The 27,449-nt window shown below is 60.2% G+C and overlaps 1 protein-coding gene across 18 annotated transcripts; it reads left to right on the forward strand.

The window, feature by feature from the left end:
• The first annotated feature begins 395 nt into the window (after positions 1 to 395).
• Positions 396 to 27,287, forward strand: CIC (capicua transcriptional repressor). Of its 18 annotated transcripts, none has more exons than XM_045510518.2 (21): positions 396 to 542; positions 3,725 to 6,517; positions 18,321 to 18,470; positions 18,558 to 18,792; positions 18,877 to 19,006; positions 19,102 to 19,284; positions 19,368 to 19,533; positions 20,383 to 20,585; positions 20,681 to 20,906; positions 21,339 to 21,442; positions 21,701 to 22,928; positions 23,020 to 23,207; positions 23,577 to 23,698; positions 23,798 to 23,964; positions 24,081 to 24,371; positions 24,468 to 24,793; positions 25,045 to 25,310; positions 25,409 to 25,563; positions 25,642 to 25,779; positions 26,075 to 26,206; positions 26,293 to 27,287. In XM_045510518.2, exons 2-21 carry the CDS (start codon positions 3,736 to 3,738, stop codon positions 26,658 to 26,660), a joined length of 7,560 nt encoding a protein of 2,519 aa, XP_045366474.1. In that variant the 5' UTR covers positions 396 to 542; positions 3,725 to 3,735; the 3' UTR covers positions 26,661 to 27,287. The 18 variants fall into 18 exon arrangements, with proteins under 18 accessions (XP_045366474.1, XP_074225667.1, XP_074225668.1 ...); XM_074369566.1 differs by lacking the exon at positions 396 to 542 and adding an exon at positions 1,170 to 1,326 and having other exon boundaries at positions 25,057 to 25,310; XM_074369567.1 differs by lacking the exon at positions 396 to 542 and adding an exon at positions 1,170 to 1,326 and having other exon boundaries at positions 25,057 to 25,310; positions 25,412 to 25,563.
• The last annotated feature ends 162 nt before the right edge of the window (positions 27,288 to 27,449 follow it).

A 27,449-nucleotide genomic window follows, 5' to 3' on the forward strand; every position in this document is an offset into this window, starting at 1 on the left:
TTAAGCTAAAAAAGCGCCGCATTTCCCCATTTCCTACCTTCCCCTCATAACTAGGGGGGATTGTCAATAAACTGCGTTGTCCCAAATGCCAAAGTCTTGGAGGAAGTGACTGTCCCCAGAGCCACCAAACCCCAGGCCGAGCGCCTTCACTACTCTGCAGCGCGCGCCACCCAACAAGCGCACGTTCCTTTCCCTCCCGGTGGCAACAAGGCTTTCCGCGAGGCCGCGCCAGACTTTCTGAGACTATTGATTGGTTGTAGTCCCGGCCACCCGGCAGCCAATCAAGCGGGGGAAAGGTGACATCACTTGTTCTCCCCTCCCCCTCCTACCCCAAACTTCCCTACTCCCGGCTACCAGCAGCAACAACCACGTGGGGGAGGGGTAAGAGAGTAGAACCCGGTGAGGTCATTGCGCCTCCCCGACCGCTGCTGATTGGCTGCGGGGCTCGCGGGTGGCGGTTGGTTGCTCCTCGCACCTCCCCCTCGTGCCGCTGCCGCCGCCACTGAGAGAAGCCAGCGGCGACGCCAGAGCCGGGAATCCGGGTGAGTCGGGGCCCTGGGTCTAAAATGCTCCTAGGGTCCAGAGAGACTTACGAGGAACTGCTCTTTCGACTTTTTCTCCTCGCACGGGTTCTTTGGAGCTCCAGGCACTCTGTCACATGGGAGTTGTAGTCTGCCACGTACTGTTTACTATGGGCCGGAGACGTAAGAAGACTACCACTCCCAGCAGGAATTGCGACTAGCCGGTCAACAAACGCTCAGGCCACGCCTTCTAAGCCTGTTGATTGGAGAGCCCTACCCTTAGCCCCTCCTCCTTGCATTTCACTGGCTACTGTCCCTCACAGAGGCTGGTTCCGGCCTAGAGTGCAAGGTTACTGGGTACTGTATTCGTCATTCGGCACTAAGAAGGCTCGCGATTGGTCAATACTGGTGTCCATCGCTTGTTGTAGGGCAGGACCCTAGGCTGATCAGGCGGTCGTAGGCTCAGGTTGGTGTCGGTCCCAGAGGGAGGCTGATCTTGGACTTTGGCTCCTCCCCCTAGCGCTGCCGGGTGGGCGCGATTGGTTGTGGCAAACGTCGCTCGTCGTTGAGAGGCGGAGCCGACGAGGCTCCGAATATCTATTGGCCTAGGACGGCGCCGGTCAGCGGGGTTGTGGCCGCTGATTGGCTGGCTGCTCCAGCTGTTGCAGGTCCATTCACCATTTTGTGTGTTGGAGTAAAAAAAAAGGGAGAATCGAGAGGGAGAGCCGGAGGGGGGGCGGGGAGGGACCGGACCGGACCGAGCCGGGGCCACGACCCCCCGCCCCGAAACCCCGCTGAGCCCGAGGTGAGGGGCGGGGCCAGGGCTGACACGGGCAGGGGGGATTTGGGGTGCTGGGGGCCGAGAGGGGACAGGTGGCAGAGACGGGGAGGGGTACAGGGGAAAAGGGGTGAGTGGGATGGTGGGAAGGGGCGCAGAGTGGAGGAAGTGGTGGGGAGAAGGAGTGGCTGAAAAAAGGTGACAAGGAGGGGGTGGTGGGTAACAGGAATGGAGGGGTGACAGGACTAGATCAGGGTGACAGGGAGAGGGAGGGGACAGAGTTGGAGGGGGTGACAAGGAGAGGTGATGGGGAGAGAAGGTGACAGGTCCAGAGATGGCTGACATGAGAGTGACTGGGAGAAAGAGGTGACAGAGATAGTTGAGGGTGACAAGGAGAGGGTTATTGAGGAGGGGGCCTAGGGCCTGTGAAGAGAGAGGTAAAGATAGAGATGTTAACAGGATGGAGAGAGAGTGGCAGAGAAGCTGGTGCCAGGAGGCTTGATGGGAGGGGAGGACATGAGACCCTGAAGAGCCTGGGTCAGCCTGGGCTTCACAGGAGTTACTGCTCAGATTCTGAGGGAGGTGAGGGCCCACAGGGTGGGAATTATCTAGTGAGGAGTGGGAGTTATCCAGAGAGGAGTGGACAGGAAGAGACTAGGCCCCAGTGGAAAGAAAGAGGCTTGGCTTCTGGTGTGAAGAGGCTGGGCCAGGCAGCAGGGTCCAGGGGTGCCAGGCAGTGTGGTTGTAGGCCCTGGGTGGGGTATGCAAAGGTTTGTGTTGGGGCCGGATGTCAGCCCCCAGGATGGTGGCCCAGCGGGTCAGTGGGGAGAAGGTGGTGGGGCTGGCTGCCCAACTCCCAGGCACTTGGGTGCCTGCCCCAGTGTGAGAAGCTCCAGGCCCTCCAGCCTCTGCCTGTGAAGACCCCAGGATTGGCTCAGAGAAAGGGCAGCCTGGGATTGTAGGAACCAAAGGAGCAGCAGGCCCCAAATGGGAGAACATGAGGTCACGAGTACCGTGGGAGCCTGAAGACTGAGTCAGGGGTGCCTCAGATTGTGTTTGGCTTATGGTCCTGGGTCTCCCAACCCTCCCAGAGGCCCCCTTTTTGGCCTCTCAGGTTCTCTTAGTCACTTCAGAGTAAAGTTTTTTCCCTTCTCTTTTCTCAGGGCAGCTTGAAAGGGGGCGGGCAGTAATGACTGTTCAGGAAGTGGGTGAGGTTGGCCTGCTGGGCTTGTCCTGCTTTCTTTGACCTTCTCCCACTTACCCCCACCTGGAGTCTGAGGGCATATTTGGGGGCAAGGGGGGTCCAGTCAGCTCAGCCACCCTGCCAGAGCCAGCCTAGCCAGGGCGGGGATGCACGCAGGCCAGAAGCGGGGGCTGGGCTTTTGGGTATCACGCTGGGTGCTGTGGGGGGAGGGGCAGGCTCCCATCCAGTGGGACAGGGAAACCCTGGGGTGCCGGTCTGTGTCCCACTGTGTGATGACGTGTGTGTCTGTGTGTGTGTGTTTGTGCGCGTGCGTGTGCTTATGCACGGCCCCGTGGCAGCATTGGGTATGAGCTCTTGCCCCAGACGTGCCCCTGCCTGTTCCCTGCCAGGATCTGGGGAGATGGCTATACCTGGCAGGCCTGGGGTGCAGAGCAGAGTGGGCAGCTGTCCCTTGGGACTCTCAGCCGCCCACTCCTTCCCACATTGCCTGTCCATGCCAGGCTGCCCAGAGGGGTTGGGGGTGGTGGTAGAGAGAGGCTCACATCACAGCCCAGTCACCTCCCTTTCTGTGACTGTGCCTGTGCATGTGTGTGTGTGTGCGTGTGCTCTCTGGACAGTGACAGTGCTGCAAGGAAGCATACCCTCTGGATCATGTGACAGGCGGCACACTGAAATGTTTAGGAGCTCAGACTCTGGAGCCAGATTGCCTGGGTTCAGATCTTAGCTCTGCCATTTCCTAGCTGGATGAATTTGGACAAGTTGCTTGATCTCTTTGTACTCCGGTTTCCTCAAGTGTAAAATGGGGCTGATAGTAGCACCTGCCTCTTCGGGCTGTTGTGAGGATGAAATGGGCTAATAAAGGCAGGTTTAGCCCAGGGCTTGGCACAAAGTGAGTGTTTCATAGGCATGAACTGCTACTGCTGCTCGCGCTCCTTGGGGCAGTCAGAGTGTGTGCAGGTACCTACTGTGTCCTTTGCAGAGGAAGCAGATTATGTGAGCATCTCCAAGGAGCCAGAGTGTATAGCTCAGGGGACATGAGTGCCAGTCTGTGTCTGGGTGCTGGTCAGGGGCCCTCAGAGTTGAGGACAGCCAAGAAGGAAGCCTCAGGGATCATGGAGTTGAGGCAGTGGCCTCAGCAAGTGGGAAGTCTTTAGAGGACACTGGGTCTGGGGTGCTCCTGAGTTGCTCCCGATGATCCTTGTCTGCCCTCCTACTCTGCAGGCAGACAAAGGATGAAGCCAATGAAGAAGGCTTGTGCTGGCCTCCCCGGTTCTGGCAGCGGTGGCAAGTCCCCACCAGCCACTAGGGCCAAGGCCCTGAGGCGGCGAGGGGCTGGGGAGGGCGACAAGCCAGAGGAGGAAGACGATGACGCGCAGCAGCAGCAGCCAGGGCCAGAAGAGGCTGAGGAGGGTGAGGAGGAGGAGGCTGAGCGGGGCCCTGGGGCTGAGGGGCTGCCCCCAGAGCTGCATCCCCATGACCCAGCCCCAGGCCCAGCTGAGGAACCCAAGGTGGAGGGGGAGGCAGGCCGCTGGGAGCCCTCACTCAGCCGAAAGACGGCCACATTCAAGTCACGAGCGCCCAAGAAGAAGTATGTGGAGGAGCATGGGGCTGGCAGTGGCAGCAGCAGTGGGGCAGCTGGTGCCCCTGAAGAGCAGGCACGGACCCCCGAGGAGGCCAGTGCCCTGGGTGTGCCTCCACGGCCACCCACTTCCACCCGCTCCTCCTCCACTGACACAGCCAGCGAGCACTCAGCTGACCTGGAGGATGAGCCGGCTGAAGCTTGTGGTCCAGGCCCCTGGCCCCCTGGCAGCACCAGTGTTGGCTATGACCTGCGGCAGCTGCGGTCCCAGCGAGTGCTGGCTCGGCGTGGGGATGGCCTCTTCCTGCCGGCTGTGGTGCGCCAGGTGCGCCGAAGCCAGGACCTGGGTGTGCAGTTCCCTGGGGACCGGGCCCTGACTTTTTACGAGGGAGCACCCGGCGGTGGTGTGGATGTGGTTTTGGATGCCACACCACCGCCAGGTGCACTGGTGGTTGGTACAGCTGTCTGTACCTGTGTGGAGCCTGGTATGGCTGCCTACCGTGAGGGTGTGGTGGTGGAGGTGGCCACCAAGCCAGCTGCCTACAAGGTCCGCTTCAGCTCCCAGCCAGGCCCAGTAGCCACCCTACCACAGCCACCACAGCCACCACACCGTGAGCCTGAGGAGGCAGTGTGGGTGGCCCGCTCCAGCCTGCGCCTGCTGCGGCCCCCCTGGGACCCTGAAGCCCTGCCTAGAAAGCCCTCAACGGGCCCTGAGGAGGAGCAGGCTGAGCCAGGGGCTGCCCTGCCCCCCTGCCCTGCTGCCCTGGACCCCAAGCAGCCTGAGGATGCTGAGGTATCCAAGATCAGCTTTGGTGGCAACCTGGGAGCTTGTGAGGAGGGTGAGGAGAAGCACCCACCAGCCCTGGGCACCCCGGCCTTGCTCCCACTGCCCCCGCCTCAGCTCCTGTCACCACCACCCAAGTCCCCAGCCTTCGCAGGCCCAGGCCGCCCTGGCGAGCAGCCCTCACCCTGCCAGGAGGGGAGCCAGGGCGGCAGCCGGAGCAGCAGTGTGGCCTCTCTGGAGAAGGGGACCGCGCCAGCTGCCCGGGCCCGCACACCCCTGACCGCAGCCCAGCAGAAATACAAGAAGGGCGATGTGGTCTGCACACCCAATGGAATTCGAAAGAAGTTCAACGGCAAGCAGTGGCGACGGCTGTGCTCGAGAGATGGCTGCATGAAGGAGTCACAGCGGCGGGGCTACTGCTCACGCCACCTGTCCATGCGAACCAAAGAGATGGAGGGCCTGGCGGACAGTGGCCCAGGTGGGGCTGGGCGGCCGGCTGGCGTGGCAGCCCGTGAGGGTAGCACCGAGTTTGACTGGGGTGATGAGACCTCTCGGGACAGTGAGGCCAGCAGTGTGGCAGCCCGAGGAGACTCACGTCCACGCCTGGTGGCCCCTGCTGACCTGTCACGCTTTGAGTTTGACGAGTGTGAAGCGGCTGTGATGTTGGTGTCACTGGGCAGCTCTCGCTCGGGCACGCCCTCCTTCTCCCCAGTCTCTACGCAGTCGCCCTTCTCGCCAGCCCCGTCACCTTCACCCTCACCACTCTTTGGCTTCCGCCCTGCCAACTTCAGCCCCATCAACGCCTCGCCAGTCATCCAGCGTACTGCTGTTCGCAGTCGCCACCTGAGCGCCAGCACCCCTAAGGCAGGTGTGCTGACTCCACCAGACCTGGGCCCCCACCCGCCGCCACCTGCTCCCCGAGAGCGCCATTCCTCCGGCATCCTACCCACCTTCCAGACCAACCTGACCTTTACTGTGCCCATTAGCCCTGGGCGACGGAAGACAGAGCTGCTTCCCCACCCAGGGGCACTGGGGGCCTCTGGCTCTGGGGGCGGAGGAGCTGCCCCAGACTTCCCTAAGAGTGACAGCTTAGACTCTGGTGTGGACTCGGTGTCCCACACGCCTACACCCTCCACACCAGCTGGCTTCCGTGCTGTGTCGCCTGCCGTGCCCTTCTCCCGCTCCCGCCAGCCCTCACCGTTGCTGCTGTTGCCCCCACCTGCCGGCCTGACCTCGGATCCTGGGCCCTCCGTGCGCAGGGTGCCTGCTGTGCAGCGGGACTCACCTGTCATTGTCCGCAACCCTGATGTGCCGCTGCCCTCCAAATTCCCTGGGGAAGTGGGCGCTGCCAGTGAGGCACGGGCCGGGGGACCTGGGCGGGGCTGCCGAGAGACCCCAGTGCCCCCTGGGGTGGCCAGTGGGAAGCCTGGCCTGCCCCCACCTCTGCCGGCCCCCGTGCCCATCACTGTGCCTCCAGCCGCGCCGACTGCTGTGGCCCAGCCGATGCCCACCTTTGGCCTGGCTTCCTCGCCCTTCCAGCCGGTGGCCTTTCACCCCTCACCTGCTGCCCTGTTGCCGGTCCTGGTGCCCAGCAGCTACACCAGCCATCCTGCCCCCAAAAAGGAAGTCATCATGGGCCGGCCTGGGACAGGTAAGAGGTTCAGGTGGTTGGTCTGGGCGAGGGCTCGTTTTGAACAGGATCACTTGCAAACTGGGTCTCGAGAGAGGTGAGCTCCCACCTTGGGAGGGACCCAAGGGGAGGCTGGCCTCCTCTCTGCACAGATGTTCAAGTGGGAATTCACGTGTCAGGTGAGGGAGTAGACTTTCAAGGCTCAGTGCAGTGTTTCCAGAGGCCTCCTATTGGGAATGCAGTCTTAAGGGGTCCATCAGTCAGCAAACCCTTCCTGAGTGCAGGCTTGAAGCCAGGCCCCCACGGAGCTGAGAGGGTAACAGAGATGACAGTCATGGTGACAGCTCCCACGTCTGGAAGCCTGGCAGGGGCATCGCCATGATAAGCAGTGTGAGTGGTTATCTCACCTAACCTCACACCCACCTTTAGTGTAATACTCACCACATTCTGAACACTGCTATGATCAAGCTCATTTAGAAGAAACTGAGGCCAGGTTAGTAACTTGCCCAGGGTCACATGGCTAGTAAATCCTGGTGCTAGCTTTCCAACCCAGGCAGGCTGACTCGAGACCACTCAGCCATAATGCTGGGTTACAAATGGGAAGATTGAGGCTCCAACAGGTCCTTATGCCAGGTGGTGGCAGGACTGGGACTAGAACCCTCATCTTCACCACTGCACCTGGTAAATACCACAGGAGTGGCCACATTGGGAACTGGGGGTGTGCTGTGCATGCCTCCAGGTGTGAATCTAGTCTGACTGCCCTCAGGATAGGGTGTGTAAGCTAAGAGTTGAAGGATGAGTTGGAGCCAGCAACCATGGGACAGAAGAGCCTCTCTCAGAGGCTGACAGGAAGGCTCCAAGGCCAGAAGTAGCACAGCTGAGGATGGCCAGTGTGGCTAGAGTGCTGAGGCCGGGGCGGGGGGAGAAGCATTTCTGATACAGTGCTTGAGAGCCAGCTGGCCTCGGTCTTGTCAGAGCAACTTTCATGGAGGGTGACAGACACGTCACGAGTCTCTTCCCTAGCATCTTTTTCTCATCTGTTTATTAATCCACTGTTGACTGAGGGCCCTCTCTGTGCCTGGTGCCCTGTGCTGGTTGGTGCTAAGGACAGAGCCCTGCTCTCACAGGGCTTATGGTCCCTGGAGTAGACAGACCTGTTCCACATAGTGACTATCCAAAGTGGTGGGGCTGGGATGCAGGAAGCCCAGGAGGCCATGGGAAGTCAGGGAGGGCTTCTTGGAGAAGAGGCCAGGGCCTCTAAAGTGAGACCCAAAGGGTGTGCAGAAGGGAACCTGGCAAGGCCAGCAGCAGGACCTCCAAGCAGAGGAGAAGAATTTGTACAAAGGCCTTGAGGCAAAAACAAGTATTTGAAGGACGTTGAATCTGCAAAGTCAAGGGTACTAGACAGTGGGGTGAGTGTTGGGATGTGCAGCTGTGTTGATGAGCAGTACATCAAGGGTCAGGTCATAGATGGTCCTTATAAGACTTGTGAACTTTATCTTGAGGGCTCTAGGGAGCCAAGGAAGGTTTTGAGCTGATCCAACCACAGCTGTACCATGGAGGGTGACGTCCAGTCCCTGAGACCAGGGGCAGGGAGACCAGGGAGGAAGGAGGCTGGGGTGTGGATCTAGGTTGGAGCCACCGTGTCTTGGGCTGGGGCAGAGGCCAATGCAGGAAGGAGCCCAGGCCCTGCCCTCACAGAGCTCCAGCCCAGACCCAGTACAGAGGGGCACAAGGACTATGCTCATATACTGAGGTTGTGAGCTTTTTTGCCCCACCCCCAACATTTTTTACATTCGTTATTGTAGTTGATATGAGCAAAATTCCACAGAAGTGGGCAGAGCAGGGATTTCTATCCTTAGACAGATGAAGAAACTGAAGGACTCTAACCATCCCCCTCCCCCACACACCCTTAGCCCCAACATTGCCCTCATACATAGCATTGGTCATGACCGTCACTGCTGCAGTGTGGGGAGGGATGGCACTGATGCAGGTGACCTGAGACCTACCAGGGTGGCCCTACAGGGGTTCCTGCCACCATTTCCCAGATGAACAAAAGTGAGGCCCTAACAGAATAAGAGTCCTGATTGAGGTTACTGAGCCAGGGAGGGGCAAGACTGGTCCTTGAACCAGGTCTCTTGATCTCTAGATCACAGGACTCTCTCTACTGGAAGTTACAGTAATCATAATTTATTAAGTACCACCCATGCATGTGCCTGGCACCCTGCTCAGTAAGCGCTGACGGAGCCTTTATTCACTGAATCCTCACAATACCCCAGGAGGTCAGCATGATTATTAGTTCCAGTGGACAGAGTAGGAAACTGCAGCCCTAGAGGCAAAGTGACTTGCCCAAGGTCACCCAGCTAGGAAGAGGGAGAACCAGGCTGTCTGGCTCCAGAGCCCAAGCTCTTAAGCACTCTCAATAATAATAGTAACAATAATAGTAACCTGCTTTATTTGAGCATTTAGCATGTATTCAGCCTCAGGTGTGGGGCCATCGCATCAAAACCTCCTGATAATACGAAGTAGGGATTACCAGCCCTGTTGTCAGAGGAGGGGGGGAACTGAAGTAGGTTCAGGGAGGGGAGGCCCCTTTCTGGAAGCCACCTGGTCGTCAGAACTTGTCCAGTGCCTGTCTTGGCGGTTCTGAGCAGCACCTCCCTGACAACACCCATGCTGAGTTATCCAGGCTGCCCTCAGGTTCCCAGCCAGCAGGCCCTTTTGTTCTTCTCTGAGGCCTCCCTAAACCCTTGGGAGGTAGTTACCTTGGGGCCTTCTCCCTCTGAGGCCCAGACAGGGCAGACCGTGCCCAGTGGCATAGTGAGGCTGTAGTCCTGGGCCCTTCTGCCCACCCTTGCCAGGGCCTGACCCTCACTCAGGGCAGCAGGTGTGAGGGGGCGGCCCGGGGCAGCCCGCCTGCTTCTGCCCCAAGCCAGGCACTTGCTTCCGCTGGGGGACTTGCTGGGGCAGGCGGGCCGGCATTCTCCACATTCTGCACATGGCCGGGCCAGCCAGCTGCCATTGCCACCTCCCTCTGACTCTTCCCGCCTGCTCCCCAGGAGAGGAAGCTGCCCCTGGGCCTGCAGCCCCAGCCCAGGAGGCCAGATGTCTCAGCCCTGTCCCTGGCATGGCCTCCCTTCCACTTCCCAGCTTCTGCCTGTTTTCCCTGTATTGACAGGCAGTGCTCTTTCTCCTGGGCCTGTCTGCTTGTTTGCCTGTTTGAGCCACTGTCTGTCTGTCTCTCCCTTGAATCCATATGTCTGTCTCTGTCTAGGTCTCTATTTCTGGGCCTGAGTCTCTCTGTGGACTTTTGACTTTCTCTTGAGTCTTGCTCTCTGTATCTTTCTTGGTTTGTCCCTCCTTGGACATCAGTTCTTGCCTGAGCTTTCATCCCACCCTCTTTTTGTTTTGGCCCCCCATCTTAGGATCCTGTGCCTCTGGGCCAGACTTGGCCTCTCCTCTGGCCCTTCTTCTCCCATTCTTTAGGCAGATATTGTGCCCCCATCCTAGCCCTCACCCCCACTCTCTGCACATCAGGTGCTCTGTTCCTTTAAGTCAGTGGATAGTTGCTAAGCACCACGTCTCCTTCTCCCTTTTTGGGGAGTGTTGGGAGAATGTCTAGTCCTGGGATCCCCATCTCATTCCTTGACAAATTAACTGCCCACTACTGTCCCTGAAACCTGCCGAGAGGTGTCAGGAACCATCCTACGACCCTTCAACATCCAAGCACCTGTTCCCAACACAGGCAGGAAGGTGGGGGCTGTTTGGGACAAGCTAGGAGATCCGGCTGTGGGGGAGCAGCAGGAAAGCAGCTCCTGTGCCCACCCACCTGCTAGAGGGCATGACCCAGATCACCCCTACCACCCCCACACTCACCGCCTTTTGGGAGACACTTTGGTGCCAACTCCATTTAACTGAGTTCTATGTGTAGTCCACCCTAACCAGTAGGACTTCAGAGGCCAGGCAGTACTCACCAACTATACTTAGGAGGGGTTAGGAAAATGAAGCCCAAAGAGGAGCTGAGGGCCTCCTGACTCCCTAAATCCAGATCCAGAATCTGCCCACCAGAATTTCCATTTTGTCTCAAACAATGAACCCCATCTCTCCCACCAGAAGTCCCTCCTCATCTCTCCACCAGGCCCAGGCTGAGCAACCCTGGGGTAAGTGGGTGGGGAAGGCAGTGTGGACACAGGCACAGGCAAAGATGAGCAGAGGGAGGTACAGATTCTGGGGAGGCCAGAGGGGAGAGACAACTCTGTGGCTTAATGCGAGACAACGAAGGAGGTTCAGGTAGGTGTCTCACTGAAGGTGACATCTCAGCTGAAGCAGGAGGAATGAGTGGATTTCAGGGTAGTAAAAGAAAGAGAAGGGCTATCCAGGCCAAGGCAGCCACAGGAGCAAAGGCCAGGAGGAGTGAAAGTGCATGACCTCTGTGTGGCTAGTTGAGGCTGGAGCTGACACGAGCATAGGCTTGGGGGAAGGGTGCCAAGGGTGCCATGGTCCAGCCAGGCCATGCTTGAATGGCAGCCTGTGGAGAGCCAAGAAAGGGTTTAGAGCAGAGGGAAGGGGTTGCATCAGGATGTCAAAGATCCCTGAGAAGGAAGGAGATCTAAGTTAGGAAAAAGAGGATGATCTGCGGGAGAGAGGAGATCAGAGGCTTTTCTGAGGTAGCAGGAGTCATGAGTCTTGGAGACTTCTTGGAAGAGCCATCCAACACCAGGCGCTGCGAGGGGTCAGACTGCCTCCTGGCGGCGGCGGGTGGCCGGGGCTGATATCGCGCGCATGCGCAGCAGTGTAGTGGTGTGTGTGGCCCGCAGCCCCCGGCGCCTCGGCATTAATGGCTCCATTAGTGGCCGGGAGGGAGGCGCATTAGCGGCGACGACGGCGTCTGGCTCCCATTACCACCGGCGGCAGCGGCTGCACCACAGGCGGCTGGACTCTAGCCCGCCGCGCCGCCTCCTCCGCCCGCACCCGGTGCCCTATTCCCGCTCCCCATGGGGGCCTGAGCCAGGGAACCCCCGTCTCCCCTTTTCGGTGGAAAAGCTGATTGTGAAGCCAGGCAGACCTGGGCTCAAATCTCGACCGTGCCACCACCTGATTGCAAGATGCTTCCCCCTCTCTGAGCCTGTTTCTTGTGAAGCAGCCGGGGAAACAGGGTGCATCGGGGGCTTTGTGAATCCAGACCTGCACCCTGTAAGGGCCGCGCCTACTCCCGCGCCCCAGGGGGTAGGCTCCAGGCGTCCTGCCTCCGTCCTTCCCATTGGCCGCTGTCGCGCCCGCTGGTGCCGATTGGCCGAAAACCACTCCCCCCGGCCCCTGCGCCATTAACCCCTGCACTGCCGCGTCCTCGGACTGGGTGGAGCCCCCCCTGCAGACAGTTCGGGTGCCAGCTGGCCCGCGCCCCGCCGCGGCCCGCGTGGGTGTCAGGCCGACCGGGCGCCCGCCCGCCCTCCCAGCACAAAGCGGCTTTGTGGGGCCCGCCGGGGGCTGGCTGGGGGCCAGGCGGCGAGTGGAAAATCTCGTGAGCACGGGGTTGGGGAGGAGAACGCAGGGCGGCGCCCCCTCCTCCGCCCAGGCAGTGGCGCCTCCCTCGGCCCGCGCGGACCAGCCACTCCAGCCTCGGCGCCTGTACGCTCCCCTTCACCCCCCCCCCTTTTCTGCCCCCTAATCCACATCCCGCCCTCCGTCCTATCCCACTCATCTCCCAATCCCTGGGGACCCTCCCCCACATTTTGCCTGCCTCTCTTTTCCTTCTGGTCCCCCTGCCTACCCCAGCCCCACTCACACTGACTCACCCCGGCGCTATTTTTAGGCCCCCATCCCTCCCGAGCAGCACCAGCCCAATCCTGGGCTCGTTCCCCAGGCAACCCTGGCCGTCGCCGAAGCCGCCTGGGGTGGGTGGGTGGGTGGGTGTGTATGTGGAGAGCGGGTGAGGGGAGCTAGGGACACTGGGGTGGTGAGCCGAGGCGGGGACCCGGGCCTGGAGAGAGCAGGGTGGGGAGCCGCAGGCGGCAAGGCGCGGTGCCTCTCGGGCTCAATAAACCCGGGCTCACCCAGGTTCAGAGCGTGTCTGCCTGTCCCTTAGTCTGTCAGCATCCCTGGCTGCGCGCCCCAGGCCTCTGGGCAGGCCTCAGCCTGTGCCACTCTGGGTAGCAGTTGCTGTCTCTGTCTGTGCTCCCTGTCCCGAGGCTGGGGTGGGGTGGTGCTGTGGAGACTGTTTAGGGTCAGACCTTTTGTGGAGTTGGTTATGGGGTAGTGCCAGGGGTAGAGGGGATGCACTATAGTTCTTCCTGGTACCTGCTCTGAGTGAAGGATGGTGTTGCACCCCCTCTCAGATGGGGCAGGGGCCCTGATTTGAGGAATACCCTCAACCTTTTCCAACTAGGGAGGCCCCAGTTAGGGTTGGGGATGCGTGGAGAGATGGAACTGTCAGGGGACAGGACCTGCTCTCTCTTCTCCACTCCTACTCACCCCTACCCAGGGTTCCTCTACTCTGAACAATGGAAGCTAAGTATAGGGCTGGCCCAGTGCCCAGGGCAGGGGGGCCCTTCCCACCCGGATTCCGGCCCCTCCCTGCCAGGCTGGGCCCCCACTTGCCTGTACCCTACCCTGTAAGGGGCCTCTTCCCATCCCTCCTATGTGGGCACTGTCTTTTACCAGATGTGCAACCCTCCCAGATGTATGAGGCCCTCTTTCCCTACTGTGCCAAACCTAGCTCTTTTTCTCACTCAATAGAAGGGAGGGAGCTGGGGGCAGGGTTCCTCTGAGCTCAGTCCCTGGGCTGCATTGCCTGGGGAAGGGGTTAACTTGCCAGTAGGTGAGTCACTGGTGGGGAGGGGAGGGGGCAGTGGTGGGGAGATAGTGGCCACATTGATTTCAGGCTTGATTTTTGCTTCATATTGCAGTCCCTGGGGCAGTGAGGTAATGGAGGGTCTGAGTCTGGGGCTGCATAGGGAGGAGGGAGCAGCCACCTAATAGTCCCTCCGGTGGTCCCTCCAGGCTCACAGCCAAGTGTCTGGCCATGCAGTCTCTGGAGGTCGGAGGGCTACAGACCTCCCTTTTCCCTCTGGGCTCAGGTTACCTGTATTTTGCCCCTTCCCCATTCCTTCAGCTCTGTCTGTGGATACAGCAGGCTGGGAAAGGATTTGTCTGTGCCTGTCACTGACCCCTGCCTGTGTAGCTCAGTCTTGGTCCCTTTGAGCATGTGCAACCTTTACCTACCCAGGTATGACCCCAGGCCTCTGCCTTTACTGGATGTGGCCTCAGGGCCCCTCTTGGGTGATCCAAGGCCTCTGCCTCTCTACCTAGTGGGCCCCAGACCTTGCCTGTGTCTCCCTGTATGCCCTCTGACCTTTCTGTAGTTCACCAGTCTCTCTGGTATTGTATCTGAACATACTCCCATTCCTCTGTTGGGAGTCTCAGCTGTATCCACCCTGAGGTTAAATTTTCTGTAGTGGAAAGAGCACTTGAATTGGAGCACTGGGCTGTTACATCCTGGCTGCATGATCTTGCACAATTTATTCAATTTCTCTGAGCCTCATTTGTTTCATCTGAACAATGGGCATAATAAAGTGTACCTCCTTAGTGGCTGTGAGGATTCAATGAACAGGATAATACATTACAAGCTCCTAGCACATAGCAGCCCCAGTGTTAGTTTCCTTTCTTCCTCTTGGCCCTCTTATGGAAAGGGTGGCTCCCAGCCTAGAGTGGTGGTCCCCTGCCTTCCACTGTGAGGTGGAGGGTCCCAGGTGTCTGCTAAGTGTCAGGCAGGGTAGCTGATTGATGGGAATGGACAGGGCACTATGTATACCTGATAAGCCAGGGTACTGAAGTAGTCAGTGCTCACCAGGGTAAGTTTATATAGTGTATGGGGTCAGTACAATGGCTTTTATGAGAGTTTCCTGTGTAGGGGTTGGAGGGGTGACAGGAAGGCCATGAGTGTGTGGCTGTGATGAGGTGTGTGAGATAATTCTGCCTGTTTGATATGTTGTGTGTTTGTATGATGATTCACATGGGGCTGGTGGATGCGTGATTAGGATGTGCGTTGGTGAAGCATCTATGACCTGCCATGTATGAAATGGGTGATGTGAAGAGGATGGGTGAGAATGAGTGTGTGTGATGGTGGCTGAGGAGTGATGGATGGTTAGTGTGGGAGGTAGTACATTTATGTGAGCAGGTGTTCCAGGTGTGTAGCTGAGGGGTGATGGGCGGTTAGTAGGGGAGGTAGTACATTTATGTGAGCAGGTGTTCCAGGTGTGTAGCTGAGGGGTGATGGGCGGTTAGTAGGGGAGGCAGTACATTTATGTGAGCAGGTGTTCCAGGTGTGTAGCTGAGGGGTGATGGGCGGTTAGTAGGGGAGGTAGTACATTTATGTGAGCAGGTGTTCCAGGTGTGTAGCTGAGGGGTGATGGGCGGTTAGTGGGGGAGGTAGTACATTTATGTGAGCAGGTGTTCCAGGTGTGTAGCTGAGGGGTGATGGGCGGTTAGTGGGGGAGGTAGTACATTTATGTGAACAGGTGTTCCAGGTGTGTGACTTCGTGTGTGAGCATTAAGACGGAGAGTAAATGTGACCATGGGGTGTGTATGAGATAATGGGTGTGGTAGGAAAGTCTGCCCATGAGGAGTGTGTGACTGCTGTTGTGAAAGTTGATGAGGGTTCGGGGGTGGCTCGTCCACCCCTAGGCGCAGTTCGTCTCCCCTGCGGCGCTGTGCGTGCCCAGGTGGGCGTGAGGAAGGTGGGCCGAGCCGCGCGCGAGCGTGTTCCTCGCGCGGACTGGACACACAGAAGCACCACACACAGCCTCGGTGCTTCCGCAGCGCAGCGCCCCGAACCGCCCCCCTGGCTCAGTGCCTTTACTGCAGTGCGCCCTCCCTGCCGCCCTCCTCCCGCGGTCCCGCCCCGGGCCGGCTTGGGGCCAACCAGAGCCCGCCCCGCCCTGCCCTCATTTGCATATGACTGACGTTCCCCCGGGGCGGCCAATGGGGGCGGGCGCGGCGGGGCCTGACCCGCGCGCGGCGACGGTAGCCAATAGGCTCGCGCGCGGTGGGCCGGGCTTGCGCGGAAGGCCGCGGGGGAAGCGGGGAAGGGGCGGGGGGAGGTGCGGCGGGGGGAGGGGAGCGCGTAGTAGTGGCGGGGCGGGGAGGCGGCGGTGGTTCGGCGCGGGGCTCTCTCGGAGCGCACGGACGCACGCACGCTGGTCCGTCTGCCCGCTCGGGGCCGGAGGTCGACTCGGCGCTGAGCCGCGGGCCCCGGCCCGGAAAGGCGGGGCGCGGCGCCGGCAGCCGGGGTGCACGGGGCCAGAGCCGTTACCCGCCGGAGCTGCGAGGGAGGGAGGGAGCGAGCCAGCGATCGGGGAAGGGAGGGGGCCGCCCCCGCGCACGCGCGTGGCGCCCCGCCCCGCCTGCCCCGCCCGCCAGGCTCCTCGCGGGAGGAGGGAGAGGGAGGGGGCGGCGCCGATGGCCCCGGTGCCGCGCGCCCCGTGACGGCCCCCGCGCGCGCCGGGGGGCGGGGCGGGGCCGGCGCGCTCTGACCTCCCCCCGCCCCCCGGGCGGCGGGAGGCAGGCGGTGCTGTGCGCAGGCGCGCCCGGCAGAGACCCCCGCGTGGGGCGGCCGGAGGGGGGGTGGCGGGGGGGGGGCATGCGGCGACGGCCTCCAGCTCCCCCCGGGCCCGAGCGGCGACTGCCGAGGAGCCGGCGGCGGGCGGAACGGCGGCGGCCGCTGAGGAGGCGAGAGCCCCGTCCAGGTCCCCCCCGCGCCGGACCATGTACTCAGCCCACAGGCCCCTGGTGCCCGCGTCCGGCGCGGCCTCCCGTGGCCTCGGCATGTTCGGTCAGTAGCACCTGGGCCCTGGGACTGTAGGGGTCAAGGGATTGGGGTACTGAGTGCGGAGTAACGGTGATGGGGTGTAGTAAGAGAATGGTGGAGGCAGAGTAAAGGGGAAAGTTACAGAGCTCGGCTGGGCCAAGTGGTTAGTGATGGCAGGTGAGTGTAGCGGAGTGATGGGAGTGCAGAGTGGGGAGTAACTGGGGACAGCTGTGATGTTTAGGTGTGGGGTGGAAGAGATCTGTTGTCATGGGAGGTGAGGGGTGCAGAGTAGCTGGCTTCGTAGCATGAATTACAGTAGGAGCAGGGTGAGACCTGCTAGTGTGGAATAGAGAGGGGGAAGGGGCTGGGGGCTGTGATTGAGTAGTGGGGCTAAGACCAGGTCTTGAGAAGTAAGCGAGGCAGTGTTTGCTCAGAACAGAGTGATGTGTTTGTGGTGTGCTTTACGGAGAGGGGCAGAGACCCAGGAACCTGGAGGGTAGTGCAATGGGGAGGAGTTCAGGAAGGGCAGGACCAAAGAATTGTTCCCCCATTGTCTGCTGGGCCGCTTCTTCCCCACCCAGCAGAAGATGAGGAGGCCTTGATGAGAAGGATCTCTGTGAAGAGAAGGTCAGGTCCAGGTCTCCATAGGCTGTTAGGTTTTGGAGGGCCCAGCAGGCTTTTGGGGCTCCAGTGCCCCAGTGGTAGGGGATGGGATTGTCCTAGTGTCTTGAGTCCCTTCCAGTGTTGGCTGCTTTGTTCCTCTCCTGTTGCCTCGATGTCTACTTTTTCTTTTGTCAGCACCTCACAGAATCAGGTCTTGAGGCCAGTGCCTCACACAGGGGCTCCCCTAGGCCAGCCTTCTGAAGGCATGGGCTGCGGTGGGTTGGGGAGGGTCAGCCCAGGTCAGATTGATCTAGACCAGGGGGAAGCATGGAATGATGGGGAGCAGGGCTAGGGCGTTTCCCTTCTCTCTTCATGGTCTTCCCCTAGCAGGGGCCTCCTCTGCTGGTTCCACTTCCCCCAGGGAGCCGGCAGTGAGAAGGAAGCCCACTCTCAGCCTGGGCCAGCCCCAGGAGTCCAACCAGGGGTGGGACCCAGCCTAAGGCTGGCTCTCCTACCACCTAGCTCCTGGAGCAGGAGATTAGACCGCTAGGACTGGTCCCTTGGTGAGGGAAGAACTGTCCTGTGCATATCTTCAAGGAAACACCTGGCACTTTTGCCTTCCCTGGGCAGAGACTTGTAATGATTCTCTTGTCTGCTTCTTTGTCTGTGCCTTTTCTTTGGAGGAGTTTACCGCATCTTCCCATCTTTTGGGCAAGGGAGCTGGATGCTACACTAAAGATTAACTCAGGGGTTTAGAGTGAGGGAGGCTGAGAGGCCTCTTAATGGGCAGTAGATTCTCTTTGGGGAGGAAAGAGAGAGATGCTGGAGCCCCCTGTGCCCAGCCCTGGAAGGGCAGGTCTTGCTCCCTGGGGTCTGTGGTAGGGGGAGGGAGGCAAGGAGAAAGGCCTGAGTCCCCATGCTCTGTGGGTGATGGAGAGGGGGAGGGAGATCGGGCCATCTGCCTCAGGAAAGAAGGGGAGTGTGAGGCCAAGGTGAGGGGCTACATCAGATGGCAACATGGTGATTGAAGTGTGGTATGACTAGGGGAGGTCTTGGGGTTAAGGTCTTGGGGCCTTGGGAGAGTGAGGTGGCAGTCAAGCATGGCCTGGTTTGTGACAGGATCTAGTCGTTCCTCTGGCCTGGTCCCTGGTGGCAAGGCTAGTGGAGGTGGAGGTGGGGGAGGGAGTGGGGTATGAGGGCTATTTCCCTTCTTTGCCTCTTTTCTTTCTTATAAATCTAGTGATCTTTCAGGAGGAGTTTTTTTCTGAGTGATGTTACATGCATGAGATCAAGGGACTCTGGGGTTGGGGAAGGGGGTGTAAAGAAGGGTGGAGCCCTTGTCCAGGATAGAAAAGAGCTTGAGTTGGGGGTCAAGGCCAAGCTCTCCTGCACAATTCAACTGGCTCCTTCCCACAGTGTGGACAAACGTGGAACCTCGCTCTGTGGCCGTGTTCCCCTGGCACTCCTTAGTCCCCTTCTTGGCGCCCAGCCAGCCTGACCCCTCTGTGCAGCCAAGTGAAGCCCAGCAACCTGCCAGCCACCCAGTGGCCTCCAATCAGAGCAAAGGTAAGGGGTGAGGGGCTGTGGGAAGCCACAGGGTTGGGGTTGAGATGGCCTAAGAGCCCTCTGATCTGCCTATCGCTCTGTCCTCAGAACCTGCTGAGTCGGCGGCTGTTGCTCACGAGCAGCCACCAGGCGGGACAGGGAATGCTGACCCTGGGCGGCCCCCGGGAGCTACATGCCCTGAGAGCCCAGGGCCCGGACCCCCCCACAGTTTGGGGGTGGTGGAACCTGGAAAGGGCCCCCCTCCCACCACTGAGGAGGAGGCCCCTGGTCCACCAGGAGAGCCCCGGCTGGACAGTGAGACGGAGAGTGACCATGATGATGCGTGAGTGCCCTGAGCTTGGGGCTGTGGGGGAAGGTGGTGTGGTGGGGAATATGGCTCTCACTTTCCCTGCTGCTCCCACCACAGCTTCCTCTCCATCATGTCTCCTGAGATCCAGTTACCTCTGCCGCCTGGGAAACGCCGGACCCAGTCCCTCAGCGCCTTGCCCAAGGAACGAGACTCATCTTCAGAGAAGGATGGACGCAGCCCCAACAAGGTGCCTCATCTCCACCTGTCCCCAGCTCACCCCATGGCCATCCAAGCCTGTCTCCCCAGTCCTAACCGCCCGGCTCGGGCCTGTATCTACTGCAGCGGGAGAAGGACCATATCCGGCGGCCCATGAATGCCTTTATGATCTTCAGCAAGCGGCACCGGGCCCTGGTCCATCAGCGTCACCCCAACCAGGACAACCGGACTGTCAGCAAGATCCTGGGCGAGTGGTGGTATGCCCTGGGACCCAAGGAGAAACAGAAGTACCACGACCTGGCCTTCCAGGTAATGCTGCCTCCTCTTGGCTCCTCTTCAGCTTCTTCTGGTAGGGTGGGTGAGTGAAGGGTCTCCCTGTCCTCTCCTGCCAGGTGAAAGAGGCCCACTTTAAGGCCCACCCAGACTGGAAGTGGTGCAACAAGGACCGGAAGAAGTCCAGCTCAGAGGCCAAGCCTACTAGCCTGGGGCTGGCAGGAGGGCACAAGGAGACGCGGGAGCGGAGCATGTCGGAGACAGGCACTGCCGCTGCCCCTGGAGGTTAGTGAGCCCTTGGGCTCTTCTGCCTTGCCACCTCCATCCCTGACATCTGCTGGCCACCCCGTTGCTTGCTCACCCCTTCCCCAGAAGCTCCTCTCTACTTTATCATGCTTTGAGGTCCCTTACTCACAAAAGAACTGGCAATTGTTTCATGTGAAGGTGTCAGGAAGGTCCAGATAGGCAAAATTTTCAGGGAGAAATCTTATCATCAATTGGTATTTACTGAGCATTTAGTACATAATAGGCACCAAAAGGAGTATAATCTCTAGTATTCAAAGCCATATGCTGTTTTCCAAATGAGGAAACTGAGGCTCAGAGACGTAAGATCACTTATTTGAAGTCATCGAATACTAATAAGTAGCAGAGACCAAATTTAAACCCCAGTTTGACTCTCAAGACCACAGTTGGAAGCCCCTCATTGACTGCTTCTCCTGACTTAGGGTGTCTAGTGTGCTTGGCCCTATTCTGAGGAGCTTTTCTGGAGTGATCCTGTGGGTTTGGGCCCACAACTGTGATAGAGAGGATGTTCTTTCCTGTCTGAGATGAGGGAACTGAGACCCAGACGGGCCAGTGGTTATTAGCTAGCCAGCGCCACACACCTGTCTGCAGGCTTTGACGCTCTCAGAAGGGCTGCTTCCCAGGGAGGTATGGGCTTGCTTCTTGCAATGCCAGAGGACAGGAACCAATGAGAAATGCAGTTAGTGATTGGTATGTCTTTTCTGCCAGGTGGCTCAGGAAGTCCAGCCTGCTTCTGCCCAGTATCTAGAAATATCTGCGGAGGGCTTGGCCAGCCTGGGTGCTGGTAGGAGGCTTCTGACTCCATACCACTTCTTTCTTTCCGCTCTACAGTGTCCTCGGAACTCCTGTCTGTCACAGCCCAGACGCTCTTGAGCTCGGACACCAAGGCTCCGGGGAGCGGCTCTTGTGGGGCAGAACGTCTGCACACAGTCGGGGCACCTGGCTCAGCCCGGCCCCGAGCCTTCTCCCACAGCGGGGTCCACAGCCTCGATGGTGGGGAAGTAGACAGCCAGGCACTACAGGAACTGACTCAGGTCCGGAGTGCAGGCCATGGGGGTAGGGGAGATGGGCAGGGAGGGCTGCCTGAAGTGACAGCCTTGACCGAACTCTCCCTGCACTTGCCCTGCAGATGGTGTCTGGCCCTGCATCCTACTCTGGCCCAAAACCTTCCACGCAATATGGGGCTCCAGGCCCCTTTGCAGCCCCCAGTGAGGGAGGCACCCTGGCGGCCAGTGGGCGGCCTCCACTGCTGCCCACCCGGGCCTCCCGTTCCCAGCGTGCCGCCAGTGAGGACATGACCAGTGACGAGGAGCGCATGGTCATCTGTGAGGAGGAAGGGGATGATGATGTCATTGGTGAGCAGTCGCAGGGCTCAGAATCTTGTCCAAGGAGCAGCAGGCTAAGGTTTGGAGGGTGGGCAGATCTAGACCCTGAGACCCTTCCTTCCTTTCTTTTTCTTCCCTTCCACATTTGTTTGTGATCACCAGTGTGTTCAGTTCAGGCCCTACTGAGTAAACCCAGCTGTGCCCTCAAGAAGCCCCTGGCCAGACAGGAAGCTGGGAAGGCATGGCTGGGCTATTGGGCACAGTATTAGATGCTGATACCAGTGTGCTCTCAGGGTCCACTAGTGGGCAGGTGGGTACACCTGGGCTGAGGAACAGCATTTCTGGACAATGCTTACTGCCAATTTGGGGCAAAGCTGAGGCTAGAGCCAGGCTCCAGGCTCTTCCTCCTGGGCAGCCTTGTACCCAGCCCCTTTACCGACGCTGTTTTCTCTGTGCTCTCAGCTGACGATGGCTTCAGCACCACTGACATTGACCTCAAGTGCAAGGAGCGGGTGACTGACAGCGAGAGCGGAGACAGCTCTGGGGAAGACCCAGAGGGCAGCAAGGTGAGGGCTTGAGACTTGTTGCTGTCTGGTCACATGCATCTTGGGAGGGGGGACACCCATTTCTGTGTAAATTGACAGAGGGGGAGATTAAGGCCCAAAGAGGGCGAGCTACTTGCTCCGTGGGGAACTGGGTCACAGCCTAGGTTGAATGAAGGCCTTCGGCTGGCCTGGTTGCCAGGTGGGACAGGGAAGCAGGGGTGGGCAAGTTGTGCGTATCCAGGCTTCCCTGACATGCTGTATCTTCCATCTTTGACTCAGGGCTTTGGCCGGAAGGTGTTCTCACCTGTGATCCGTTCCTCCTTTACCCACTGCCGTCCATCACTGGACCCTGAGCCCCCAGGGCCCCCAGATCCACCTGGAGCCTTCGGCAAAGGATATGGGCCCACCCCATCCTCCTCCTCGTCCTCGCCTGCCTCCTCCTCAGCCTCAGCAGCCACCTCCTTCCAACTGGGCTCAGGGACCTTCAAGGCCCAGGAGTCAGGTCAGGGCAGCACAACAGGCCCCCTTCGGCCCCCACCCCCTGGGGCTGGGGGCCCAGCGACACCTTCTAAGGCCACCCGGTTTCTCCCCACGGATCCTGCCACCTTCCGGCGCAAGAGACCTGAAAGTGTAGGGGGCCTGGATCCACCAGGCCCCTCAGTCATTGCGGCACCTCCCAGTGGTGGGGGAAGTGTCCTGCAGACACTGGTCCTGCCCTCAAACAAGGAGGAACGGGAGGCCAGTGGAGCTCGCATGCCTTCGGCCCCAGCCCCACCGCTGGCCTATGGGGCCCCAGCAGCACCCCTGTCCCGCCCGGCTGCCACCATGGTCACCAACGTGGTCCGGCCTGTCAGCAGCACTCCTGTGCCCATTGCCTCTAAGCCTTTCCCTTCCTCTGCCCGGGCGGAAGCGTCTCCAAATGATACAGCAGGTGGCAGGACTGAGACAGTCACTGGGTCCCGGGCACCTGGGGGCTCCCCACTAGGTGTCAGCTTAGTGTATTCAGATAAGAAGTCGGGAGCAACCACCTCAACAGCCCCACATCTGGTGGCTGGGCCCCTACTGGGCACTGTGGGGAAGGCACCTGCCACTGTCACCAACCTGCTGGTGGGCACCCCGGGCTATGGGGCCCCAGCACCCCCCGCTGTTCAGTTTATTGCCCAGGGGGGCCCTGGCAGTGGGGCAGCTGCGGGCTCAGGAGCAGGTGCTGGGAGTGGCCCCAATGGGCCAGTGCCCCTGGGCATCCTGCAGCCAGGTCCCCTGAGCAAGGCTGGGGGAATCACCCAAGTGCAGTACATTCTGCCCACGCTGCCCCAACAACTTCAAGTGGCACCTGCCCCAGCCCCTGGGACCAAGGCAGTGGCTCCCAGCGGCCCTGCACCCACTACCAGCATCCGTTTCACCCTCCCGCCGGGCACCTCCACCAACGGCAAAGTCCTGGCTGCCACTGCGCCCACTCCTGGCATCCCCATCCTGCAGTCTGTACCCTCTGCCCCGCCCCCCAAAGGTGAGGCCTGGGTCGGGCAGCACAAGGAGAAGGGCCACAGGCCTATTCAGCTCCCTTGTAACCACTTCCTCCCTCATCTCTTTACTTGCAGCCCAGTCAGTTTCTCCTGTGCAGGCCCCTCCCCCAGGTGGCTCAGCCCAGCTGCTACCCGGGAAGGTACTGGTGCCCTTGGCCACCCCTAGCATGTCAGTGCGGGGTGGAGGGGCCGGCCAGCCACTGCCCCTGGTGAGCCCACCCTTCTCAGTACCTGTGCAGAATGGTGCTCAGCCACCCAGCAAGGTAAGGACACCCTGGTGGTGGCCCTACCTGTTCCTCGTTCTCTTTCTGGATGTTAGTCTCTATGTCCCGTGGTTTCTGTCTGCCTTTTCTTCAGTCTCCCTTTCTCCCTTCTTGTCTATTTGAGTCTCTGTCTTGCTGTCTTCCTCGACATCTTTGCACATCTTGATTTTGCCATCAGTGTCTGCACCTTGTTCCTTCTCTGTGTCTCCCATCTCTTGCTATTTTCTTTCTCTTTGTTTCTCCCTTCCCATCCCTGTCCCAAATTCTGTGTTCCTTGTCTCTGCTGAGATCACCCTCTGAGTCCTTGGTCCTCCCTTACCCAACTCTGGGTCGCCACCTCACCTCAGCTCATGGTGCCCTTGCCCACAGATCATCCAGCTGACTCCGGTACCTGTGAGCACACCCAGCGGCCTGGTGCCGCCCCTCAGCCCAGCCTCGCTCCCTGGACCCACCTCTCAGCCTCAGAAGGTCCTGCTGCCCTCCTCTACCAGGTGACTGCAGTTGAACCCTCAACCTGGAGGTCAGTGCAGGAAAGGGGTTGGGTGGGACCAGCTCACCTCATGCCGCCCCCTTTCCTCTCCCTTCGGCAGAATCACCTATGTGCAGTCAGCCAGCGGGCATGCGCTGCCCCTGGGCACCAGTCCTGCGTCTAGTCAGGCTGGAACAGTCACTTCGTACGGACCCACGAGCTCGGTAGCCCTAGGCTTCACCTCACTGGGGCCCAGTGGCCCCGCCTTCGTGCAGCCCTTGCTTTCAGGTGAGGGGTGGCATAGCAGGCAGAGCTGGGGACCAAGGGTGGAGCTGAGGCAGCCCAGACCCTAACTTGGGCCCAGGCCTGACTTGGCCCCCTGCCACTCCTCTGTCTCTCTGCAGGCCAAGCCCCGCTGCTGGCTCCCGGCCAGGTGGGCGTGTCGCCTGTGCCCAGTCCCCAGCTGCCTCCCAGCTGCACAGCCCCCAGTGGTCCTGTCATCACAGCGTTTTACCCCGGCAGCCCCATCCCCACCTCCTCAGCATCCCTGGCCCAGCCATCTCAGGCTCCACCAGGCCTGGTCTACACTGTGGCCACCAGCACCACCCCACCTGCTGCCACCATCCTGCCCAAGGGCCCATCGGCCCCTGCCACTGCCACCCCGGCCCCTACCAGCCCTTTCCCTAGTGCCACAGGTGGGTGTCGGGCCAGCTCAGGGCAGGGTGAGTTGGGAGACCCAGGGGATGGTCTCCAGTCAGGCCTGGCTCAGCAAATGCTCTTCTCTCCACCAGCAGGCTCCATGACCTACAGCTTAGTGGCCCCCAAAGCCCAGCGGCCCACCCCTAAGGCCCCCCAGAAAGTGAAGGCGGCCATCGCCAGCATTCCTGTGGGCTCCTTTGAGGCAGGTGCCCCTGGGCGGCCAGGCCCTGCACCCCGTCAGCCCTTGGAGCCTGGCCCAGCCCGTGAGCCCTCTGCATCTGAGTCTGAGCTGGAGGGGCAGCCTACAACGCCGGCCCCCCCACTGCCCCCAGAGACCTGGGTTCCCCCAGCCCGGAGCAGTCCCCCGCCACCCCCACCTGCTGAGGAGCGGACCAGCTCCAAGGGGCCTGAGACCATGGTGAGTGCACAGTGGGCCTGGAGGGTTCCTACTGCTCCTTGGCTCGCCCTTCAGTCCACTGTCTGTTCCACTCCTTTTTCCTCCACACTTGTCTGAACTGCGCCCTTATGGGGCCTCCTCTGTCACTCCAGCTTGTCCGTATGACTGGGTCTTCCCCAAGGTTCTGTGACTCGGGCAGTCAGTATTCATGTCTTCATGTTTCTGGTCTCACCCTGGTGGGTCTGAACCCAGTGTCTTCCATCTCCCTGCAGTCTCTGTCTCAGGCCAGCAAATTCCCAAGCTCATCTTCAGACTGGCGCGTCCCTGGGCTGGGTCTGGAGAACCGTGGGGAGCCTCCCACCCCTCCCAGCCCGGCCCCGGCTCCAGCCTCAGCCCCTGGTAGCAGCAGCGGCAGCAGCGAGGGCAGCAGTGGGAGGGCAGCTGGGGACACCCCTGAGCGCAAGGAGGCGGCCAGTACCGGCAAGAAGGTGAAGGTGCGGCCCCCGCCCCTGAAGAAGACCTTTGACTCTGTGGACAAGTGAGCACGGGCTGGGGGACTTGGCAAAGTGTGTGGGTTGGTGGGAGAGGGGGCAGCTGCAGGCTGGGACAGAGGAGGTGACCCTGCCCGCTCTCCAGCAGGGTCCTGTCGGAGGTGGACTTCGAAGAGCGCTTTGCTGAGCTGCCCGAGTTTCGGCCTGAGGAGGTGCTGCCCTCGCCCACCCTGCAGTCTCTGGCCACCTCACCCCGGGCCATCCTGGGCTCCTACCGCAAGAAGAGAAAGAACTCCACTGGTAGGCGAGTGCAAGGCACCCAGGGTAGGTAGGGGCAGACTGGGGCTGTCCCCACTGAGCCTGCTTCTGTTTAACCAGACCTGGACTCTGCCCCTGAGGACCCCACCTCGCCCAAGCGCAAGATGAGGAGACGCTCCAGCTGCAGCTCAGAGCCCAACACCCCCAAGAGTGCCAAGTGCGAGGGGGACATCTTCACCTTTGACCGTACAGGTGCTGGTGAGGTGGCAGGCAGAGCTGTGGTGTTCCCAGGGCCTCCAAGAGGGGTGGGGTCTCAGGAATGGGGTTAGAGATGGCATAGGTGGGTTGGGTATCACTGAGAGAAAGGACAGTAGTAGGTCAAGGGTGGGTTGTGGAGTCCAGCAGGACCCTAAGTTGCCACATGACCCTGGGTGGTTTCCTTCTCTGAACACTGCTGTGAAACATAATTCATTGAGGGCAGAGTGGTCACACGGACAGTGGTGGAGGGCCAGGCTGCCCCGGAAGGCTTGACTGCTTCTCATGCCACTCCCAGGTACAGAAGCTGAGGATGTGCTCGGGGAGCTGGAATATGAGAAAGTGCCATACTCATCACTACGGCGCACCCTGGACCAGCGCCGGGCCCTAGTCATGCAGCTCTTCCAGGACCATGGCTTCTTCCCATCAGGTGAGCAGGTCTCGGAGTCTCGAGGGGCACTTGGAGGGGGCCTGCCTGCCCATCTCACCCTCCCCTCCCCACCCTTCTGTCCACAGCCCAGGCCACAGCAGCCTTCCAGGCCCGCTACGCAGACATCTTCCCCTCCAAGGTCTGTCTGCAGTTGAAGATCCGTGAGGTTCGCCAGAAGATCATGCAGGCGGCCACTCCCACAGAGCAGCCCCCCGGAGCTGAGGCCCCCCTCCCTGGACCACCCCCCACTGGCACTGCTGCTGCCCCTGTCCCCACTCCCAGCCCTGCTGGGGGCCCTGACCCCACCTCACCTGGCTCGGACTCTGGCACGACCCCGGCTGCCCCGCCACTGCCTCCACCCCCAGAGCCAGGGCCTGGACAACCTGGCTGGGAGGGGCCCCCTCAACCCTCACCACCCCCTTCTGGCCCCTCCACAGCTGCCACAGGCAGGTGAGGGGCCCCTGAGAAGATCCCAGACCCACAGTATCCCCCTCAGGACATGGACAGTATGTAGGTGGCAGGAATTGGGGGGCAGGATGGTTACCTCCTCCCCAATAAAGCCATTTCGTCCTTTCCAGTTTGGGGCGGAATGAGGCCTGCTCCTCTTGTCTACCCCCTCTCCCCACAGCTCCCTCCCTGTGATGGGGGGCAGCTGAGGGGAAGCAGGGGCACAGTCTCCCTCCATTGAGCCCCTGTACATAACCTGGAGTGTGTTACCTTCAGACCTTTTCACTTGTACTTTATGCAAAATGGCTCGCGTGAGGGCCGCAAGCTGGAGGGTTGTGCAGGCCTCAGGCCACAGGGAGGCACCTGTGGAGTAGGGGGAGTTCATGTACCCCTTTTTTCCCCAGAGGGGCTGGACTCAGGTTAGTTTGGGGGTGGGGGCTCCTGCACTTTGCCACAGGCATGGAGAGGGTTCTCGCCTCACCCCCTCTGCCCTCCCAACTTGGGTTGTACTTTCTAAGAAGGTGATTTTCCCCTCCCCTCATCCCCATCCCCAGAACAAAACATGTTGATCATGTGCAATATTTCTTACTGTGCCGAGAAGCCGCAATGACCGAGATTAAAGCTGTTTAACACACCTGTGTAGCTGTCTGTTCTAAAGGGAGAAGGGATGTTGGTTATACCAGTTGGTTCCCCGGATGGCCATGGAGTTACATACTGCTCCCCCAACCCAAGATGAGGGAAGGAATTCCAGGACCATCCTCTCCCTACCTCAGAAGGATCTGGTCAGCAGTCATGA

The sequence above is a fragment of the Camelus bactrianus genome, chromosome 9 (genome assembly GCF_048773025.1).
Source record: "Camelus bactrianus isolate YW-2024 breed Bactrian camel chromosome 9, ASM4877302v1, whole genome shotgun sequence".
Lineage (NCBI taxonomy): Eukaryota > Metazoa > Chordata > Mammalia > Artiodactyla > Camelidae > Camelus > Camelus bactrianus.